The sequence below is a fragment of the Rhinolophus ferrumequinum genome, chromosome 2 (assembly GCF_004115265.2).
Source record: "Rhinolophus ferrumequinum isolate MPI-CBG mRhiFer1 chromosome 2, mRhiFer1_v1.p, whole genome shotgun sequence".
In the NCBI taxonomy this organism is placed as follows: domain Eukaryota; kingdom Metazoa; phylum Chordata; class Mammalia; order Chiroptera; family Rhinolophidae; genus Rhinolophus; species Rhinolophus ferrumequinum.
In genome coordinates this window covers 55,663,329-55,675,799 of record NC_046285.1, presented here as the reverse complement: position 1 = coordinate 55,675,799, position 12,471 = coordinate 55,663,329, and the positions used below count along the sequence as shown (strand labels likewise).

At 35.1% G+C, this 12,471-nt stretch overlaps 1 protein-coding gene across 9 annotated transcripts in view; it reads left to right on the top strand.

Moving 5' to 3' along the window:
• Window positions 1-12,471, top strand: part of IL1RAP (interleukin 1 receptor accessory protein) — a 128,230-nt gene that overhangs the window by 77,763 nt on the left and 37,996 nt on the right. For all 9 annotated transcript variants that reach the window (XM_033130919.1, XM_033130902.1, XM_033130850.1 and 6 more), the window contains 2 exons: window positions 3,740-4,025; window positions 8,171-8,357. In XM_033130919.1, the coding sequence (XP_032986810.1) occupies window positions 3,740-4,025; window positions 8,171-8,357 (473 nt within the window). The remainder of the gene's footprint in view (window positions 1-3,739; window positions 4,026-8,170; window positions 8,358-12,471) is intronic.

Below are 12,471 nucleotides of genomic sequence, written 5' to 3'. Positions count from 1 at the left end.
TATTAATGTCAGACAGTCTCCTTTAATCAAAATACCACTAACTTCCAGAAGGGCTTCCTTTTTCTTTCCTATTTACCAGAGTGAGTCTTAACATTAGAACTTTGGTCTACTGGCTCAAGTTGGGGTGATCTGAGTTGAGACATATTGCAGAGTAGGGTTGCAGGAAGGATGATAATTTTCATTTAATAGTCTTGCTTCTACCATCATCCAAATTTGAACAAATCCTTTAGCGCTCTTGAGAGTGATGCCTTTAGAAACAGCATAAAGAATTTTTTTTTTATGAAATACAGAAGGCAGTATCATCTTTTTTCATCCAGACAACAAACTTAATATGGTGAAGTTCCAGACTCCATCAGCCGTCTAATTGTTTGTCCCTCTCTCTCTCTCGTTTAAGCTAGATTTTATAATTCAGAAATGAATGACTGTCATGGCATTGTATATGAATACAATTTTGGGGATTACAATGAAATGGATACTGTTTTCTAACAGAAAGTAGGTATGGTTAGGATGGTTTGACACTGAGAATAGCTTTGCCACTAGTTTGACACTGAGAATATTCTAGTTTGACACTGAGAATAGTATTACATAGTGGATTTTTCCTTCCTTCTTTCCTTCCTTTCAGACAGCAGTACTTGTGGAAGTGAGCTAGCTGCCAGCTGGGGTGTCTCAGCTCTACTCCATGCGGTCTCTTATTTACTAGTAAGCTTTCCTGGGTATCTTAGTCAGTTCTGGCTGCTGCGACAGAATACCATATATTAGGTGGACTGGACAACAAAAAGTTGAGGAGAGTGAGATGTCCAAGATCAAGGTGTCAGCTGATTAGGTATCTGGTGAGAGCCCTTTTTCTAGTTTGCAGAGGGCTGCCTTCTTGCTGTGTCCTCACATAGGACAGAGAGAGAGAGAGAGAGAGAGAGAGAGAGAGAGAGAGAGAGAGAGAGAGAGAGAGAGCTCTTTATCTAAGGACTGCAATCCTATCATAGGGTCTCCACCTTTATGACCTAATTACTTCCCAAATGCCTGACCTCCCAAAACCATCACATTAGGGTTTCAACATATGAATTTTGGGGACACACAAACATTCAGTCCATTACACTGGGCTTGTTCTCATGGTGTTAACAGAATTATAAGAGAAAAACCAAAAGCTTGTAGGTCCTGGGCTTGGAATTGACAGGTAATCACTTTTCGCTGCAATTTGTTGGTCAAAGTAAGTCACAAGGACAGCTCAAATCCAACACGTGGGATAACAGACCCTTCTTCTTGATTAGAAGATTCATAGCATCAAATTGCAAAGAATGTGGATATAATGGAGGAGTGAGAATTAGGTCTGGTTTTGCAAACTCTGTCTTTCAGAGATGTCAGTGAGAGGTCATTAAAATAATTTTTGATGTTAAAAATATAAATGGTACATATACCTCCAAAGGAATTTTAAAAAATTGAATAACCTTGACAGAATTAAACTCCTGTTTTTCTTGGCTGTGAACAAATTTCCCTAGTGCTTGCATATAAATAAAAATTTTGAACTAATGCCCAATCCTTCTCATTCAAAAATATCCCATCCAGATAGTGGATGGGGGGAGGGGGGTTGACACATTGTAAGGGATATAAATGATAAATGTCTAACTATTACATTGTTTTGTGCACTGGAAACTAATAAAAAAAAATTAAATAAATAAATAAATAAAAAATATCTCATCCAGATTATTATCAAGAGATAATTTCCAATATAATTTTACATTTTATATGTAATAATTATAAAGTTGAAAATATATGTTATTTAAATTGTGTATACTATAATCATAATAAAATTCATTTCAGAAGAAAAAATTTTTCAACACTTAGAGTATTATATATTGCACAGAAAAATAAAATGATGAAAAATTTTTAAAAAACTATAAAACAAAAATATATTTCATTAAAGTAAAATTATGTCTGGAGATAGTGAAATTAATACAAGTTCAAGGAGAAAAAAAGAACAGTATACAATTATCAATGATTAAAAGAATGCTTGTTTACATATTTTTAGGTGGATATTGGTGTATGGCAAATCACTAGTCCATTGGATATAATTGAATGAGTATAACGATTTTATTTTAAAATGTTATTATTTACAATATGACATGAAGTATATCCTTTCCAACTGATCTATGGAGGGTGAAAAGTTTTAAATGCCAGCTTGCAGCAGGTCCTGGTTGAGACTCCTGTAGGAGAGGCCTCACAGCGATACCAGCCTCCCCTTTCCTTGACCTACCTGTACCTTACCAATAGATCATCCCCCTGCGGCTTGAGCTAGGAATGTCCCCTGTCCCAGTTCCCTGTTTAGAAAATTACCCTTAAATTTATGATTAATACCCTTAGGCTTATTGATCACAATTTCTATGGTCAAGCATTCTTTCCATGCTGTTACTCCCATCATTGTTCCTGGAGGGAAGGCTCCATGCAGATCCCCCCAGAACTGTCACGTAGCCGCTAGAGGAATGCCCAGATTTTCCCTTAAGTACTCTAAGCCAGTCTGAGAATGTTAAGGCAATTTTTGAAGGTGTTAACCTGCTGCCTTCTCAGATCACTGGTGCTCTGACAATAAATGCTTTTCCTATAGCCCAACTCATCTGTTGGTCTATTGGCTGAGCTGCGCAGGCAGCACAAGCCCCAGACTCAGTTGCCCTCTGGTTTCAAGCTGAAATGTAGGGTCTATTACATAGTTAAAAAAATATGTAATATACACACACAAACATATGCATATGTATGTATGTATGTATGTTAGGGTTACAAATTAAAAAGAAAACTATTTTAAGATTATTGTTTTTGTCCTTACAGTACTCCATTACCACTGACCTCCCTATGGTGACATCTAGCATCTTCCAATCATATGTCATTCTTAAAAATATATATATTTATTATCATTTTTTTCCTATATGGATAGTGATTACTTTTCATTATAAAAAATAAATTATAAAAGTCATTACGAATTTTATTCAACTCTGAGTCATTGAAACTATAGCACCTTTGTTCCCCCAATGAGTATCACTGAACCCTCTTGACTTCTCGAGGGTTATTCTTCTACTGTCTATGTGATATCTAGTAGACACACCACTAGCCCCAACTGAGATGTGCTCTAAGTATAAAACACATTGAGTTTTGAAGATTTAGTACAAAAAAAGAATGTAATGCAAAATAGCTTGTTAATATATTTGGGATGTTTTTGGATATATCAAGTTTAACTAAATATGCAAATTAATTTTATTTGCTTTTTAATACTTTTTTTAATGTGGTGACTAGGACATATAAAATTACATACATGGCTCAAATCATATTGCTATTAGACAGCTCAGATCTAGTGCCCAAATCAGGAGCTCTGAGGAGAACTGGGAGTTCTGGAGGGTTATCTTTGCAGTTACAGTTTTCTCCTTAGAACTTCCTCTGTCCCCAGAGGACTCAAAGAGCATCTGACATCTTTTTCAGGTGAGATCTTCCCCCACACCTTGTAGGGTTCAACAGGATCAAGCTGTCAAATCACATTGTTATTCAAGAGATAGTCAGAAAATGGTAAAGAATAAGAAGTCATTTCTTTACACCACAGGTCCCTATTATATGCAAATATTAAAGAAAAGCTATTGAAGATGACCAGAGAAGGGTGGTCCTGAGAAAGATTGGTGTCATGCAGAGAAAGTGTGTTCTCTGGAGGCCTTTAACATCAGGTGACTCATATACCTTTTTTTTTTTTCCTTTTTAATTGTTCCAGAACGCTGCGATGACTGGGGACTAGATACCATGAGACAGATCCAAGTGTTTGAAGATGAGCCAGCTCGCATCAAGTGCCCACTCTTTGAACACTTCTTGAAATATAACTACAGTACAGCCCATTCAGCTGGCCTTACTCTGATCTGGTATTGGACTAGGCAGGACCGGGACCTTGAGGAACCAATTAACTTCCGCCTCCCTGAGAACCGCATTAGTAAGGAGAAAGATGTGCTCTGGTTCCGGCCCACCCTCCTTAATGACACTGGCAACTATACCTGCATGTTAAGGTAGCCTGGCTTTTGATGGCAACTCTCTCTTTTCCCTTTAGTCCCTGGGCTTTTATCCAGATGATGTATGTGCAATGAAACTGGGGAGGGGAAAGAAGCCTCTAGAAAGAGCTACATACACTTCATCTCGGTGGCTTAACTGAATTTGATTGGAAAATGGGTGAGGAGAAAATGATTGCGGTCCTAAGAACATTCTCCATAGGTAGTTCCTTTTCAAACCCTGACCTACATCAAGGTTGTCTAAAGGTAGAGCCCTGTTTGTTTGGCCCCTTTCCCTGACAAAGGAAACTGCCTACCTACACTTCTGCCCCACCTGGAGGCATACCGTTCCCAAGACAATAAGCAGAGCAGGAAGTAGAACCCATTCCTATCTGTTAGTCTTATATTGGAAAGTGCTTGACACAGAATAAAACCGCGAGGTGCCTGTTATAGGAGAAAGAATATTTGGAGGCATCAAACGTACGTAGAACAATGCTTTTCAACCTTTTTTACCAAACTTTTTTTCCAAAATTCCCTTAGGAAGCAAATACCGTGTTTCCCCAAAAATAAGACCTAGGTCGACCATCAGCTCTAATGCGTCTTTTGGAGCAAAAACTAATATAAGACCTAGTCTTATTTTAATATAAGACCGGCTATAATATAATATAATATAATATAATATAATATAATATAATGCTGGGTCTTATTTTAATATAAGACTGGGTCTAATATAATATAATGCCTGGTCTTATGTTAATTTTTGCTCCAAAAGACGCATTAGAGCTGATGGTCAGGCTAGGTCTTATTTTGGGGAAACACGGTAGATAAAATATCCTGAGGGATCTAAGAGTATAATTCAAAGCACCCTATTACTGCAAAATTTCTTTCAAATCCACTTTTTTTCTTGAAAGTTCGTGTAGATTTTGCATTTTATTCCACAATCTATTTTTCTTTTACTACCAGTTAATGTTGTTTTTGCTCTGAATTTTTTCTTTCTTTCTTTCTTTTTTTTTTGCTATCTTTTCTCCCAAGGTTCCTTTTTAGTTTCCAGGCTTTCCTTTGTTTTTTAATTTCCCAACTGTATTATAGACTTGGTTTTTTTTGTGGTTTTTTTTCTGTTGGTTTGTTTTTTACATAGTTCCCTGCTATTTAATAAATGCATTGGTTTTCTAGGGCTGCCATAACAAAATACCACAGACTGGGTGGCTTAAACAACAAAATGTTGTTTTCTCACAATTCTGGAGGCTAGAATTCCAAGATCAAGGTGTTGGCAGGGTTGGTTTAATTAATCTCTTCTTGGTTTACAGATGGTCGTATTCTCTCCATTTCTTCACATGGTCTCCCCTCTATGTCTTCTGTGTCCTAACCTCCTCTTTTTATAAGAAATCAGTAGTATTGGATTAGGGCCTACCCATCCGACCTTATTTTTCCTTAATTACCTCCTATAAGGCCTATCTCCAAATACTGTTACATTCTGAGGTGCTGGGGGTCAGGTCTTTAACGTATGAATTTGGAGAGGATACAGTTCAGTCCCCAACAATAGGGCTGGATAATACAGCAATGCAACAGTTTAGATTAACATAACATAACGATAGGTAATCCCAGACCTTCAGCATACCCCATGTCACTTGTGGGTGTTAACTGTTCTCTGATGGAGAAGGATGGCTATGCTTTGATAAATTCAAACTGTGTAATGCTTAAGTGAAGAAGGACCTCTTCTCTATCACAGAAATGCATTTTGATCACTGTGGTCTTGGGAGTCCCTTGTAACCTCTGAATGTCCTTCTGAAGCTTTCACATGACTCTTTAATTTTATTAAATTGGACTGGTGTGTGGGTTTCGAAGAAAGCTGAAATATCCATGTGTCCTTTATTTATATTCTAGTACTGCTTTGTAGGAGAAGTTAGAAAAAATTACAGTGGAAAGAGCAGTGGATGAGAAGACAGAAAACCTAGGCTATCATCCCAGCTCTGTCACTACTTAGCTGGTGACAGTTGTCAAGTCAGTCCATGTCTGAGAGCTTTCATGTCTATATCCGCACAATGAGAAAGTCAGCTTAAATGCTCTTTAAGCTCTTTTTCATCTGTGACAATTATTAATCCATTAATATTTCTACATGGACATCAGCAACATCTGGGAAGGGGTCATCAGTAGCTTTGTGAATGACCTGGGTCTCTACTATGCATTCTAGTACTTCAGCATCTCTAGTTCCTTTTCTTCAGCAACCCACTACTTTTCTAGCCTTCTTTGACATTACAAGAGCAGGGTTGCATGGCTGTTAAGGCCTAAGTATATCTTTAATGTTATTTATCAATTTCCAGATGGCTGCTTCAATTTACCTGTCTGTCCATCTATGTCTCTAAAGAAAATATAGAATTGAACTTGTCTGGTGGGGGCACCAGAAGCTTCTCAAGATCCTGAGGTGATTCCTAAACTGACAATGGCCTTAAACTGAACCACGAGAAATCATAAGCCTGATATCTTTAAGTCCATCTAGTTCTAAATCATCTTCCATGATTTGCCAGCTTGTATTTTTGCTTCAATACTCCTATCAATTAAGATAACATACAGATTTGACTTTTGGTATTAGAAGTCAGCCCAACCACTGTATATCACCTTTTTTGAAAAAAATCAGATCAGGTGTCTTATTAAGCTGAAATTTACCTTCTTTAACTTTCACCTTTTGTTATTTGTTGGTAGAGATCAAATCTGCCTCTATCCCTTCCCCCTTATTGCCATTGTCATAAGTCATTTTTAAAGCCCTGTCTTCCCATTTTGGGAAGGGGGATGCATTCCCCCACACCTTCCATTGTATTTAGACTTAATTCATGAGTCATTGAGTATCTATGTGGTTTGGTCCCTTAAATAAAATTATAAAAAAGGTGAACACATTTATCCATCACCCTAAAAAATCAATTGTTTTTATTTATGTTTCCTTTATTGTTTTCCTGTATGTATAAACAAGTTTCAAATATTTATTCATCACCTACTGAGAGTTTAGACACTGTACTAGATGCAAAGAATAAAAGAAAACACACATGGTAATGCCTTAGTTTGAACTATGATAAATTTAATCAAGGAAATGTCCAAGATGCTCAGAGAATGAGAGACCTAATTTAGATATGGGATCCATACGGGATGGCATGGAAGACTGCCTTGTGCAAGGTGTGATAATGGAAGAAGAGCCTTCTAGGCAGATGTAATGACCTCTACGAACATTAAAAACATAAATACAATTCTCCAGCCATCCTAACAAGTTTTATGTGTTTATTAGTGTTTTTTTTTCTTTCATGCTCGATTGTTTTTATAGAAGCATACAACAACATTGAACAGCTTATCATAATTTTATTCACAGACTACTTTTTCTTTTTCTATTTTCCCATTGATTCCAACGTTTTCCTTGCTGATGTAGCCCTGGATGAGCATTTTGATCATATGCTCTCTCTATTCCCAATTTTCTATAATTCTATTGGGTGAAAAAATTTCCAGAGATAAGATCACTAGGGCAAAACCTAAGGCTTCTTTAAAAAATGGTTTTGAGAAACATACTTATTTTCCAAAGGTTGTTTATACCATTATCAACTGTGAGTTAATTTACTATTTTCACCTTTCCCTTACCAATTCTGAGTATTATTGAGAATGTTTTATGGGTAAGGTTTCATACACACACGCACACACACACACACACACACGGTATCAAAAAAATGTATACACATTTTAAGAAAGGAAAAAATTGTATTAAAATTGTAATAATATTCAGTATACACCGATAACAAAAGATGAATACAAGTCATGTGTATATATTGTTTTGGTACCCCCAGTGTATGTATGTGTACACACACACACACACACAAATACACACACACGTATGTATATATATATATATGTATACACACACACACAAACACATACACAAGTTTAAGAGCATTTCTAAAAATATAAATATTTTCATATATCAACAGAAGTTAATTGCATCTATTTTTATTCGGTGATGTCATTTGGTATAGGAAATACCTCTATAATACATTTAATTCTTACATAGACCTATGCATATAAATAAAGTCTCAACACATAGCATTACTTCACTTAGTTCATTTTAATGTGTTTATGGCATTAAAACAAATACAAATGAGACTGCCCATTCATTGCTTATTTCTTTTTTTCAGGAACACCACATATTGCAGCAAAGTTGCATTTCCTCTGGAAGTTGTTCAAAAAGATAGCTGCTTCAATTCTCCCATGAAACTGCCAGTGCATAGACTGTATCTCGAATATGGTGTTCAGAAGATCACTTGTCCAAATGTAGATGGATTTTTTCCTTCCAGTGTCAAACCAACCATCACTTGGTATATGGTAAGCAAACTAGAGGGAATTTTACCCTCCTTCACATGGCAATAGTTATTTGTTGAATTAATGTAGAATCTGAGATTTTTCTCATCAGATTTTTTAATGTCTTCTTTAGTGTCTTTATACAAATCTTTTACTTCTTCCTCACCTTGTAACATTTTAAAGGAAGTGGTAGAGAACTCTTTGCCTCAGCCTACCACGTCTTAAATTACATTCACTGGACTACTAGAACTACCTTATTTCTATTAACTTCTCATGACATACATTTTCGGAAATTTTGCCCACTTCTACTTACTGTTCAGTGAAATCAGAAGCTGCTAATTCATCTGGTGAATTTTAACTCCTTGACTACTCAGTACTATATTTTATTACTTATATATGTTTTCATGTTTACCCTCATTTGTGGTCATAATCCATCTGTAGTATCGTCTACATCTGAGGGATTTGGGAAGTGTTCAATCAAAAAAAAAGTATTGGAGTGTGACACATGTGGCAGCAGCATAGTTTTTTGTTTTGTTTTGTTTTGTTTTGTTTTGTTTTGTTTTGTTTTGTTTTTAACATCTTCAAATATTCACATAAGCCAAAGCCCAAAACTACACAACATTTAAAATAAAAGTCAGTTGCAAGTTATCCACAAGAATCACTTTCAATTAAACAATTAAGACAAACCATAAACACAATCCATATAAAATCAGTGTCAATAGGGAAGGGAGTATGTAGATAGAAGTAGTGTGGTATCTGGCAGACTTGAAAACAGAACCCAAAAATAGCCAATGGGTACTCACTGGAAATTATGGTGGGCCAATTTGAAAATAGCAGCTGAATTCGGGAAGGGTTTTGCTCTCTAATAGAGGATGAGTCCAATAATTTTTTTTAATTAAATTTATTGGGGTGACATTGGTTAATAAAATTATATAGGTTTCAAATGTGCAATTCTACAAACATCATCTGTACATTGAATTGTATGTTCACCATCCAAAGTCAAAAATCCTTCCGTTACTACGTTTGATCCCCTTTTCCCTCTTCTGCCTCTTCCCCTCCCTCTTTACTCACTGATAACCAGTAAACTGTTGTCTATTTCTATGAGTTTTTGTGTGTCTGTTTGTCTTGTTCATTTGTTGCTTTCAATTTTATATCCCACATATGAGTGAAATAAAAATGGGCAGAGGACCTGAACAGACACTTCTCCGTAGAACACATACAGACAGCCAAGAGATATATGAAGATACTCAACTTCACCTGCTATTAGGGAAATGCAAATCAAGGCCATTAGAATGGCTATTATCAACAAGACAAATAATAACAAGTTCGGAGATGTTGTGGAGAAACAGGAACCCTTATACATTGCTGGTAGGAATGTAAATTAGTACAGCCACAGTGGAAAATGGTATGGAATTTCGTCAAAAATATTAAGACTAGAATTGCCATACGACCCAGCAATGCCTCTTCTGGGTATCTACCCCCAAAATCTGAAAACATTTATCTGTAAAGATATATGTACCCCTGTGTTCATTGCAGCTTTATTCACGGTGGCCAAGACATGGGAACAACTAAAGTGTCCTTTAATAGATGATTGGATAAAAAAGATGTGGCGCATATATACAATGGAATATTACTCGTCCGTAAGAAAAGATAAAATACTGCCATTTGCGACAACATGGATGGATCTTAAGAAATTCTAAAGGGGTTGGAATAGTTCTAATGCCTCAGAACTCTGAAAAATAACCACGTACACTGAGGAGAAATGTCTGGGAGTGGAATCGAAAGTAAACAAGATCAGGACAATGTAGAGGAAAGGAAGAGAAGGACCAGAAGAGCAGAACAGAGAAGGCTAGGAAGAGAATTAGGAAATCTCAAGACCATAGTTTTGAAGAGGAATCTTTGTGAAATTTGAAAATCTTGCCAGATTGTAAAGCTCAGAAAAAAAGAAAAAAAGTTTCATATAAAAATGGGCAGCAAAAATAATCAAGATAAAATCCCATTCAAAATTATAAGAAAAAGGAGAATAAGATTCTATAAGGAAAAAAAAAAGATGCTAGAAGAGCATATTGTCCATTTCAAAAATGAGCCATACAATATTAAGAAATGATACAAGATGAGACAGAATAATATAAATAAATAAGAATTAGAAAAGTCCAGAAATTATAAAACTCAGTAAAAACTTAGAAAAAGGAAAGTAAGTCATTTTAGAAATGAAGCTAAACTAAGAGGAACAGAACAGCTAATGAATACAATAAATAATTCTTTAAGGTTAATAGAAAGTGGGAGGGTGAAAAAAGTTAAATCAAGAATAAATGATGAATAAAAATAAGAAGGGTAGAATGGATATACCAAAATCATATAAAGTAGATTTTGAGAGAATGAGTATTTTTAGAGATAAAGAGGACTTTTCAGAATAGTAAACATGCTAATTTATCAGGAATGTTTAAAAATAGTAAAAGTATATGTGCCTAATAACAGTGTTTCAAGATGCATGAAGCAAAAGTTGACAGAATTAAATGAAGAAATAGACAATTTCATAAGCATAGTTGAAAATTTTAGCTTCCTTCTCTGTTTATGTCATTAATGAAATGACTTAGGAGCCAACTTTAAGAGTTTTCTTTTTGCCAAAAATGGAACAATCTGAATTTCAGTAAGGTAATTAGTTGCGATGGGTCAAATCTCATTAATTAAATTTAAGCCCATATGTTCATAATGCTATTTCAAAATATTTAATCGGTCACATTTAATTGATGATAGGAATGAATTTGTTATCTTAAGTATTCTGCATTTCTTATCAGAAATGTACACTGAATTATGAAATAGTGTAAAGAAGTGTATTTTTATAAAAGTATATAATCACTTTGCAACCCCAATGACTTAATAAGTCTAAGCATTAAGCATCAATGACAGCAAACATTACAAGAGTATCAGCCAGATATATTCCTTCTGATGAAAGAACACTGTATTACTTATAATTGTGTCAAGTGGAATAAACCTGAGTTTGATTGACCTTTGGATCCTGCTGCTATTTTGCAGGAAATATAGAGAACAGAGGAATGTATTGATTTGCACCATGAGTTTGCAATAAGCAAAATCCAGACTGTGGAAAACTCTATATACCAAATGCTGTCTTGGGTTATTCAACAGATAAATTGTAAGAAAAATAAAGACATGGTGTAGGAATGTAGAGATTAAAAGAAACATAAAAAATAAATTTAAAAATGGATGTGACTATAGGGTCTAAGGCTGCACATATAGGTGATAAAATTTAAATGAAAACAAAGAAGTGATTTTACTATGAAAGTATAGACAGTGGCTTCTTTAGGGGGTAGTAGAAGAGCTGGGATTAACGCAGAGCATGTGGATGGCTTTCAAAGGTGAGTGGCAACGTTCTATTCCTGAATCTAAATGGTGGTTACAAAGGTGTTTGCTGTATAACTCATTAACTCATGCATATGCTTTGAGCGTTTGCATTCTACATGTTATGTTTTGTAATGAAATGGTTAAGAAAAAGGGAAAGAGGGAAGGAAGGAGAGGGAAGAGAGAAAATGAGAGAGAGAGAGAGATTTAAGATATATAACAACCAATTGCAAAATACATACCTTACTTGGATCATGTTTTTTTCAAACAAACTGTAAAACAAGTTATGAGAAAATCAGGGAACTCTGAACACAGAATATTAATGATATCAATGAATTATTATTACTTTTTAAATTGTGATAATGGTACTGTAGTTATGCTTGCAGAAGGGGTCTTGTCCTTTAAAGATACACAAAAATATTTACAAATGAAAGTATATATTATCTGTGATTTGCTTCAAAATAATCTTGGGGTGTAGTGAGTGGGTACAGATGAAATAACACATAGCCTGAATTGGTACTTTTGAGGCCAGGTATGGGTGCAAGGGATCCTTGTATATTCTATGACTGTAATTTTCCATGGTAAAAAGCATAAAAAGTGATCTAAAGAATAATATTAACAGTTTTATATGAGAAAGTGTAATATATCTTCTAGTTTTAAAAAAGTGTTCATCTATTTATCAAAGTCTCTTGTGTCTAGTTCTATTCACTTTTTCTATAATTTGAAAACTCAATAGTCTGAAAAAATTAACTTTATTTTCTTACATATTCTATCATTC